Source organism: Nicotiana sylvestris, chromosome 5, assembly GCF_000393655.2.
Source record: "Nicotiana sylvestris chromosome 5, ASM39365v2, whole genome shotgun sequence".
Taxonomy (NCBI): Eukaryota; Viridiplantae; Streptophyta; class Magnoliopsida; order Solanales; family Solanaceae; genus Nicotiana; species Nicotiana sylvestris.
In genome coordinates this window covers 168,892,704-168,903,612 of record NC_091061.1, presented here as the reverse complement: position 1 = coordinate 168,903,612, position 10,909 = coordinate 168,892,704, and the positions used below count along the sequence as shown (strand labels likewise).

The 10,909-nt window shown below is 36.7% G+C and overlaps 1 protein-coding gene across 1 annotated transcript; it reads left to right on the top strand.

Moving 5' to 3' along the window:
* The first annotated feature begins 2,514 nt into the window (after nt 1-2,514).
* On the top strand, nt 2,515-9,878 carry LOC104216150 (phosphoglycolate phosphatase 1A, chloroplastic-like). The gene is made up of 11 exons (XM_009766153.2): nt 2,515-2,842; nt 4,625-4,692; nt 4,823-4,915; nt 4,991-5,062; nt 5,259-5,330; nt 6,222-6,281; nt 6,401-6,453; nt 6,878-6,975; nt 7,980-8,079; nt 9,344-9,447; nt 9,536-9,878. The coding sequence occupies exons 1-11, from the start codon at nt 2,581-2,583 to the stop codon at nt 9,640-9,642; spliced, it is 1,089 nt and encodes a 362-aa protein (XP_009764455.1). The 5' UTR covers nt 2,515-2,580; the 3' UTR covers nt 9,643-9,878.
* Nucleotides 9,879-10,909: the final 1,031 nt, after the last annotated feature.

Sequence of the window (10,909 nt, the reverse complement as noted above, 5' to 3'; positions counted from 1 at the left end):
ATTTAGGAGCTGCAAAGAAAATCCTTGGTATGGAGATTTCAAGAGAAGACGATGTTGTACATCTTTCTCAGAAGAGGTATATTGAAAGGGTTCTCGAGAGATTCAATATGCAAACGTGCAAGCCTGTAAGTACACCATTAGCTCCTCATTTTAAACTTTCAGAGTCACAAATGCCTCAGTCCGAGGATGAGGTGGAGCATATGTCAAAGATTCCTTATGCCAGTGCAGTTGGTAGTATTATGTATGCTATGGTATGCACACGTCCAGATATTGCTCAATCTGTAAGTGTGGTAAGTAGATACATGTCCAACCCAGGAAAGAGGCATTGGGAAGCTGTCAAGTGGATATTGAGATATCTCAAAGGAGCTTCTGGTGTTGGTCTTACCTTTCGAAAAAGTGGTACAGGTATTTCAATTCTCGGTTATGTGGATTCTGACTATGCAGGAGATCTTGACAGAAGAAGGTCCACAACTGGATACATCTTTACCCTCGTTGGCAGTGCCGTCAGTTGGAAGTCGACTTTGCAGTCGATTGTCGCTTTGTCTACGACAGAAGCAGAATACATGGCAGCAGCGGAGGCGGTAAAGGAAGCTATCTGGTTGAAAAGTTTAGTAGCGGAATTGAGTTTGGTTCAGCTGGAATCAACTCTTAGATGTGATAGTCAGAGTGCTATTCATCTAATGAAAAATCAGAGATTTCATGAGCGCACTAAACACATTGATGTCAGATTTCATTTTATTCGAGATGTTGTTGAAGAGGGAACTATCAAGGTCGTGAAGGTTATCACAGACGATAATGCTGCAGATATGTTGACCAAGATAGTCCCACTCGCTAAGTTTGCACACTGCAAGGACTTGGCGGGGGTGTGCATCAACTGATGCAACTCCGAAGAGAACAGTTGTTAGGTGGAGGTGGTATGTTCAACAATGGTTTGATTCTTCTTGTTTCTTACAACGGGGTTGCCCAGTAAGCTTAGAAGTTTTGGCCAGAGTTGTTCACACGCACGCTCGAAACGCAAACCAAGGTGGAGATTGAAGGTGTTGGTTTATGTTTAGTCAACAATGGCATGCCAATTGGAAGAGTTGGTGGAAAGAGTTGGTGTGGATGCTAGGAGGAAGCTTCCTCCTTTGATGTCACCCATGACATCAAGAGGAGGTAGTTTGATGTCACCAATGACATCAAGAGGAGGTCTTTACCTCTATAAATAGATGCACTCCTTCATTTGTAGAAACCATCCCAAAAATAATACAACACATTGTAGTGAGTAGAGAGTTAAGAGAGAAATTCTCTTAAGTGTAATTGGGAACTCTCCCCTTCCTTTGTTAATATTAAAAAGGCAACAGTTCTCTAGTGGACGTAGGATTATTTTGATCCGAACCACGTTAAATCTTGTGTTCTTTCTTTTACGTTTCCGCTAACAGTTCCCTTGCGTTGATAATTAAGAACCAATTCCAACAAATTAATAATACACTGAAACTAACAAATTGATACTTGATATTTAAAAAACTGAATCTTGAACAAAAACTCCATCATAAATTCTCTTCTTTTGTAATTCTGTTCAACCAGCTAGTATATGTTAAATTGTATACCGAAGTGAAGGTATGGTGGAAAGGCATGAAACAAAAGGAAATTAAGCACGAGAAAATGGAGGAAGAGGTGATTTAGGATAGAGGAGGGTGTCGAATGGTGGAGGAAAAGCGTGAAAATTATGTGGGGTCCACATTATTTTAGCAAAAGAAAAGAAAAAACCTAATTTTAGGTAGGCAACTCGCGTCCGAGAGAGTGCATTTCACGCGATGGGGGCTGACATGATCGGATGTTTAATTGATCTTCTTTTGTGAATAAATAAAGTGTCTAGCCGGAAATGACCTCAGTTGAGGTGTTCAGTTGATCGTTGAGGACAACCTAAAAGACCGTTTATGTATTTCTCCTTTAAAATTTAGTAACTTTAAAAAATTAAAATTCTGAACCCGTAAACTACAAATTTTAGCTCCGCTAGTGGAGGTCCGAACCGATATGATGTCGAAAAATCAACAGATGAGTTATGGTTAAGGTGAAATACCACTAGAACCCAGATCTAGATGTCCCCGTATGTCTGGCATGTCGACCCGGTTTGAGAATTCACGATTTATATATGTTTTATGTCGATGAGAGGGAGTAACCCAATAAAAGAGATTGACCTATTTCATACTTCTTCAAATAGTAAAGATTCAGCTTATAAGGAATGATTTAAACATCATTAGGGTTTGATCTTCACCTTAGGTTTTTCAAAATTTTGATTTTCATGTACTTGAAGATCATTGTTAACAATTTTGAACCTCTAGTCCATACCATATAAAAATAAACAAACGAAGTTAATTTCCAGCCTTGCATTTTCCATAATCGGATATAACTATCTTCATCCACTCAATTTTCCCACGTCAGCTCCAATTTTCAGTTACAATTTAATAATCTACCATTTATTTTTTAATCTTTTTCCTCCTTTAATAAAGTTTTTTCTATATTCAGTTTTGGTAACGACTTTATAGCAGTTATTGCCACCACCAAAAAAGAAAAAAGCGTAGAAGAAGAAAAAGAGAAATGCTAAGTAGCAGAGTAACAGCAGCAATTTCTTCTTCTACTACTACAACTCTTTTCATTAATAACCCCAAAATCTTATCCAATAAATTTTCTTACATTTCTAACCCATTGAACAATTCTGCAAAATCCATTAAATGGAATTGTAGGAATTCAAGAATGGAGAAATCTGCATCAAGTTTTGTTACCAGAGCTTCAGCTCAGCCCCTTACAAATCCTGGAGAATTAATTGATTCTGTTGAAACCTTCATCTTTGATTGTGACGGTGTGAATTTCTTGCTAAACTCTTTGTATTTGCTTAATTTAATCTTAATTTGTGTATCAATTCAGTGGTATTTTTCTTTGTCCCAGTGTTTTAGTGGGCTTTTTGGAAGTTGTAATTAAGGTGTTTAATATTTTTGCTAAATTTATTTTGGGTGTGTGTTTTTGTGTTGTTTCATGATATAGACAACTTAGGATTAGTGGGTTAAATGACATTCATAAAAAGAACAGCAGCCCAGCATTAAGCTCTCGCTATGTTAATATGGCATCTGATATAGAATGCAACAAGGGAAAGGGCGGCTCGGTGCACAAAACATCCCGCATTCACGCAGGGTCCAGGGAAGGGCCGCACCCCAAGAGGTTGTGATATAGGCAACCTACCAGTAGCTGGTTCCACGGCTCGAACCCGTGATCTATAGGTCACACAGAGACAACTTGACCGTTGCTCCAAGGCTCCCCTTCATCTGATATAGGTCATATAGAATGCATTGAATTAATTTTATATATAATGAGAATCTTAAATTAATTCCCCTAAAGTATGATATTTTAACATTTCTTACCTTTTTTAATGTGATAGTGGAATGGCCTAAATTTATTTTGGTATATGACGATGATATGAGTTGAACTTAAATGGAGAAGTGATGATTCATATAGCTGACCTCAATTTGTTCGGGATTAAGGGGTAGTTGTTGTGATTGTAGTGGAATGGCCTAAACGAAGTAATGTTAGGAAGAATGTGAATTAAGATTTTTCCCGATATATATACATGTTCATCAATCTATCATTGTCCATATTGGAGGCTGGGGCTTTGATCAGTTTGAGCAGATCAAAAGGGCTTGCCGGCGCACAATGGATCCTGCATTCACGCAGGGTCCGGGGAAGACAGCCTACCCTAATGCATGCATTAGTGGTTGCTTCCACGGCTCGAACCCTTGACCTATAGGTCACATGGAGACAATTTTACCATTGCTCCAAGGCTCCCCTACATCAGTTTGAGCAGATCAATGTGAGCAAATGTGTCAAACATAGGGGTATAAAAGCTGAAATAGATATTGCAAATCATCTCTATTCAGATTGGAGAGAAGAACTGTATTGGTTGGACTCTCATTGTCAAAAAGCTCAGAGTCCTCCAACTCAAAGTTTTTAGCTTGCGAACTGATTTAAATAGCATGAATCCCTTTAATTTCAGCTTGTTTGCTTGATTGTAGAGCCTTTTAAGTGAAAATAATTTGATTAGCTATTATGTCCAAGAGATCCCTTCTCTTTCAGATAGTAAGAGATCATCTAATTGTTGATGATCATGTTCAAAGTTTGGCCTGGTCGTTATATTCTACCAAATAGATTCCGATGCTCCCGAACTGCTATAGGAGTCTAATTATCATTCTGTTCCCGCATCACTAGATCACTAGAAATATAAAGCGATCGAGGAGTGAAGTTATGGGCTGACATGAGTGGAATCGAAGCAACTAGTCCTATCAAAATACATAGATATTTGAAAACTTCTCCTAGAGTTGTAAGACCGAGCTGGATGAGAAACAGGCATGAAAACTTCTGACATTTACAACTGAAACAAATAGGAAATAGCAGAAAAGCTTTGATTATTTCCCTTTTTCTCTTAGCATTTTTAATATAGGTGATAGTCTAGGTTTCTTTTCCTTTCCCTTGACATCTTTGTCTCTTAAATTATCCCGAAAAGGAATGTTGGTGTTGTGGTCCTAACATGGTAAGCAAAAAAGGTTGAATAAGTTACTTAAAATAAGGTCCTTTTTTCCTCCATTATCTACAGGAGTCATATGGAAGGGAGATAAACTAATAGACGGGGTCCCTGAAACTCTTGATTTGCTCAGAGAAAAGGTTAGTAGTTCTAATGCTGGATTCTTTATAACTTACATTTGCTGATTACAAGATTGCTCATTGCATTCTATTCATAGTTCTTAAGAGAAAACTGGTTGCTCTATCTAATTTTGTGGACTTCATTCTCCAGGGGAAAAGATTAGTTTTTGTTACAAACAACTCAACAAAGTCTAGAAAGCAGTATGGGAAAAAGTTTGAAACACTTGGTCTTAGTGTCAGCGAAGTAAGTTTACAGCTCTTCTAGTTCATATTATGTTGACTAGTAGATCAATAGTTCTAATAGCAAGTCACCTTACAGGAGGAAATTTTTGCTTCATCCTTTGCTGCAGCTGCTTATTTGAAGTCTATTGACTTCCCAAAAGATAAAAAGGTAAGCTTCAATTGAATTCACAGTGTTTTACCAATTGTAATTCGACTGTTAAACGTGAAGGCTATCTGGTGCATAAAAGCTACAGTATTATGGATTTAAACATATTGCTGAAAGCCTATACCATTTTCTTAAGAAGCTGAGATCCATTATCAGCATCATAATTTAACTACTTGTTAAATTGGTGGCCATTTTTAAGGTGTACGTTGTTGGTGAGGAAGGCATCTTGAAGGAGCTTGAGTTAGCTGGCATTCAACATATTGGTGGACCGGTATGTACAAATAAATAGAAGTCCTTTCTACTTTGGGAATGAACTATGATATATCTTATTGTTAATAGCTTTTGGCTTATGATAGTTTTTCATTTTTTTACTTCAAATAAATCAACCAATTTTTAACTAACCTGTGGAACTAGAGATATGTTCTCATCTTGTGAAGCATACTTGTGGTATGGGATTTTGTCTGATGAAATAAGATGGTAGTGTATGTTTGTATTATAGCCATATAGATGATTGTTATCTAATCGAAAGCACTATTAAATTGAAATCCCATAGTTATTTTAGACCATTGTTTTTAATTGAATGCATATCTTTCATTTTGTAAGTCTTTGTTATGCTTTTTTCTTTGTCGAGTATAAATTATTTGACAAGAAGAATGAGATAACAAGACTTGCAACAAAAAATAGAAAGAACAAAAAGAGAGAAAGAATACATGTCATTTTGCATCTTTCAACCAAAATTCATGTTTTTCTTTCAATTTACTCCAAAGAAGTATAAAAGACTCTTTTAAAAAGAGACAACTGACATAAAGAGAAAGAACAAGTGCATCTTGTTGTATTTTATTTTAGCATTCTAACAGAAGGGGTTTCAACAAATTAATAAAATACATAAGCTGGCATTTCCCTTTGTGAAAACACCCAATTTTAATTAGGAAAGGTACTGGAACAACCGACCTTTTCAGGGTAAAAGGAGAAAAGGAATGTATATCTGGGAAAATTAGGTTCCATATAGATTATATGGATTCAATCAGTAGGTATACTCACAAAAATATGTTTACTTGCAAAATAGTGGAGCTACAAAGACATCTGCTCGATGCCTTCTTTGGCCTTCCTTTTGTACCAGATTGACTTCTGAACTGAATGGTGTGTTTTACTATTTTAACAGGAAGATGGTGACAAGAAAATAGAGCTAAAGCCTGGATATATGATGGAGCAGGATAAGGATGTATGCTTCATTTGTTCTTTCTTATCTTATTTTGTTCTCATGCGTGTTCTACGTTTAAATTTGACCAAGTTCAACTATCTTTTAAATATATTGTGCTGAGTTGTGTCTACACCTTTTAGGTCGGAGCTGTTGTTGTTGGATTTGACCGCTATTTCAACTACCACAAAATTCAGTGAGTTATCCTTTTTACTTTTTCTGCATCAATATTCCCTGCGGCATAATATCTAGCAATGTGATTACTTTGTTTTACGCTTAACCAGTAATGAGCTTGTGAGCTTTTTTCATGCATTTGCTTGGATTATATATGCTTAACCACTCATATAGTACCTTTTTCTTTGCTCAAAGTTCCGATCATCTATTCCATTTTATCTATCCCACACTAAAATATTCCCCTTGTGAGAAGACCTGATTCAGCCTATAATTACTATCTGCACATACAAAACCTGTTGATGACATGATTGGGGGGGGGGGAGTGAAGGGTATTTTGCTGGCTATAATTGTGTAAGCTTCGAATTCCTATTTGTGCATCCATCTGTCTGTATAAATTTTCTCTGACCTGTTGATATCACATCTCTGACTTGATTTATGTAATGAAGGTACGCTACCCTGTGCATACGTGAAAATCCAGGATGTCTCTTTATTGCTACAAACCGTGATGCTGTTACCCATCTTACAGATGCTCAGGAATGGGCAGGTTATTCCCGTCTTATGCTTTAATGTTAGTTTCACATGTTTGTCATGTGAGTTAAATGCTCATTGTAGAAGTTAGTTGTTGAATCCATTCTCCGTTGAAGTCAGCTTCATTGTCCAAAAGTATATGTTGTGAAGAAGTGAACTATCAGAATTTTCGTAGATAATGTCACATGTTCAGGCGTTGCGAATGACTTAATATTTCTGGGTCTGGAGTTTGTATTATATGAAAGAGATTAACGAGCATGTTGAAACTAGACTTTGTCCCGTGATCAATTTGTCTTCAGTCGCTTAACTTTATGGATTCAAGGAATCTTATGTGGCAGAGGATTTTTATTGACTTAAAACCTCTACAGTATGTTAAGGGAAGAAAACAACAAAAAATGGGAACTTATATCATTTTTATGACCAGATGGAAGGGGAGAAAATTTGTGTAGATGTTTTAAGTCAATAAATGAGAGAAATAACGGAGATTGAGGGATCATACGCATACATGTTAGTTGAGAGAAGAGGAAAAGAACTATCAGTATCAAGGACTCAAAGAAGAAAAGAGGTAGAAATATGTGTAGTTTGTATAATAGCTGAAGAATTTGGTAATCTAACTGAAGTGTGCTATTTCTGTCTTACATACTCGAGTCAGAAAGCGGGTCAAGAAAAGTTGAACTGCAATTCGTGAATCTGACTTGCTGACCATTTCCTCACAATCATTTATCTAATTGGTAAAAATTGAATCCTTGCTAACAGAGATGTAGTATGGATAAACCTAATTTGGAGAAACCTTGTTAGTTGTTATAGTCAAGGAATTCGATATAGTTAGAACGATGAGGAGATTTATTCAATTAGCATTTACATTGTCATCAACTTATTGCCGTGTTAAGATCCTACTCTAGTTAAAAGTATTTCAAAACTTTTTGTGTCTTCTGCTTTGATCATTCTGTACAGTCATAGCCATAAAAGAATTTTTCCGTCTTTAAACTAAGCTGCATTGTTGCTGTTCTGTTGCTTCAGGTGGAGGTTCAATGGTTGGTGCGATCCTAGGCTCTACAAAGCGTGAACCACTTGTTGTAGGAAAGCCCTCAACCTTCATGATGGACTACTTGGCTAATGAGTATGGCACCTCACTTTCTACAATTATACCTGTCATTCTTGCTTTGTCTTCTTTTCTTGCTTTCTGGATCATTGTCTTCTAATACAGGCTTTTGGCGTGTAAATAGGCAAGCTTCTTTTAGTCATCAAGGTTTTATACATTATTGCATTGGCAAAATCAAATTAACATGTAGGTCATTATTAACTTTTTTTTTTCCTTGGTTCCGCATCCAACGTCCGTTACCCACATTGGGGTCCAACTAAATCCAGATTCGCACCGGGAAGTCCTATATTAAGGGGTAAAGCGCTCCCTAATAACAACTTCAGGCCGGGGCTCGTATCCGAGACCTCTGGTTAAGGATGAAGGAGTACTTACCACTCCATCACAACCCTTGTTGATTGGTTGTGGTGTTGGATTTCCTATCATTCTAGTAGATTACAACAAATTTAAAAAGTTAGTACTGCTCCAAAAGCTCGTCAATCCAAAAGTGAACTTTTAGCTATAAAGATTAAATAGCTATAAATGCAGGATTTTCTCATTACAAGTACAAGTAAATGAAATTTTAACTTGTCTTGTTAAGACCATCGACTCTTCACTACTGCTCTGTAATCACTGTGATTCTTAATCCTTTCAACAATATACTTGTTTGGTTGGTAATGATACTTTATCATCCCATAGTGAATGCTGCATCACGAGACTTGTCACAATTATAATATCACAATTATACTACCTTGCTTCTGGATTAAGTTTGATTATTAGCACCGTGTTGACGCTCAAATCGTGTGTGAAATAATTATACTTTTAGCCTTGACCAGTTGCCCTGACGCTTGCATCTTCCTTATGTAGGTAATATTTGTGTCTCTCATTAAAAAAAATGAGTGATGAAGAACTTTTTCTGCTCCTATTTAAACATTGAAAATGACCTCATCAAACAATTCACACATTCTCCCTTGACTACATACATTTGAAAATGGATTAGGGATCCACATGATTAGTTGTTATGTATGTTTGTGATGCAGTATCTGCATTGTGGTGGACCAAGATTTTTCTTGATCCACGTGGATCCAATTCTTCTATCATTTTCAGGTTCACATTCACAGGAAAAAAAGGAATAATCAATTTTGATCAGCATAAAACTATCATCCTGTGGAATATTAGAAAATCTTTTGGAGAAATGGACCAGTTTTTATTATGTGCTTGTCCAGTATTTTAGGCGGTATAGCTGTGCACATCAGGCGTTCAATAACATTTTCTGTCTTAATATTCTGTAATGGTACTACAACAGGTTTAACATCCAGAAGTCCCAGATATGCATGGTTGGCGACAGACTAGATACTGATATACTGTTCGGACAAAATGGTGGTTGCAAAACTCTTCTGGTTCTCTCAGGTATATAATATCAGAAAGAAAATTTGTTCTCCTTTCAGGTATATGCTTCAAGTTTGTCATCCAATACTGTCTTTTGCTCGTGTTCTAGGTGTGACATCTGTATCGATGCTTCAAGATCCCAAAAACTCTATTCAACCAGATTTCTACGCCAACAAGATTTCTGATTTCCTCTCCATCAAAGCGACTGCAGTTTGAGCAATCCCCTGATTATCTTTATATGGTGATTCCATTCTTTTGACTAATATGTATTGAGAAGATGTATTTCATCTGTGCATCCCTTACCCGTTTAACTGAAAGATGGGAGCTTGAAATTAGGCGCTATCTGAGAAACTACACAATGCTTTGTAGTAAAGATTATCAAACCATTTAAACTTTTAAATAATAATGGTTCTTGAAAAAATGAAGTCTAAGCTCAAGAACTTTCATTGTGATGTGTAGTGACTTGTCTTTTCATTCATTTTCTTTTTTTGTTGTTTCCCACCTGGTGTCCGCCTACTCATACTGGGGCCCGAGTAAATCCGGATTCGCGCCGGAAAGTCCCACATTGGGGGGTAACATACCCAGTGACTCAACCCGAGACCTTTGATTACGAATGAAAGAGTACTTACTGTTGGGTTTTGTTATTAATAACAAAAGAGGTGTGAATAGAAAATTGTGGGAAAAGAAATGGAGGGAAGTGAAATTTTGAATTAGTTCACTTTACTAATGCACTTTGTCCCTCGTTGGTAGAAGGAAAGAAAATCTTTGTGTATATATAGAGAAACTAATCTTTTAGCTCTTAAAGAGTTAGGAAGAAGGCAAGCCTCGCGCCGCTGACGTCGTCACTCAGCTTCGGCTTCGGATTTGGTCAAAGATTTATTGATTAATCTTTTTGTACAAAATTCTTTTCAAATATTTAATTAATAAATTAATTAATTAACGAAAATTCAATCCGGAATAACCCATGACCCGCGTCCGGTCCGGTCTGTTTTCTTTCCCGGATTATTTTAAATTCGTTTGCCTTGCGCCGTCGTCATCGTCGCTCGGCTTCGGATTTGGATTTGGATTTGGTCAATGATCGATTGATTGATTAATCTTTTTGTACAAAATTCTTTTCAAATATTTAATTAATTAATTAAATTAATTAACGAAAATTCAATCCGGAATAACCCATGACCCGAGTTCGGTCCGGTCCGTTTTCTTTCTCGGATTATTTTAAATCCGTTTGTTTTTCCCGCAATATTTCCCCACCTGTTCCAACAGTTGTGGCTATTCTGAAAGGTTGCAAACCTTTTCAGAAACAGTGCCAAATGGGCTATAAATATTCCTTCAATCCTAGAATTTTTACTTACTAAATTTTCTGATTATCATCTTCTTCATCTGCACAATATTTCCAGTGTGTTTTATGACCATTGAGTGGTTCGCCGATCACCAGAGTTTTTGGTATCAATACGCTAGTGAGTTAAATCGTTCTATCCTGGGA

What these genes read in the sequence shown, in the direction of transcription:
- LOC104216150 (XM_009766153.2), top strand. Translation starts at nt 2,581, where the DNA reads ATGCTAAGTAGCAGAGTAACAGCAGCAATTTCTTCTTCTACTACTACA. An exon ending in CTTCATCTTTGATTGTGACG is followed by an intron (nt 2,843 to 4,624) that starts GTGTGAATTTCT and finishes CATTATCTACAG; the next exon opens with GAGTCATATGGAAGGGAGAT. An exon ending in ATGGACTACTTGGCTAATGA is followed by an intron (nt 8,080 to 9,343) that starts GTATGGCACCTC and finishes GTACTACAACAG; the next exon opens with GTTTAACATCCAGAAGTCCC.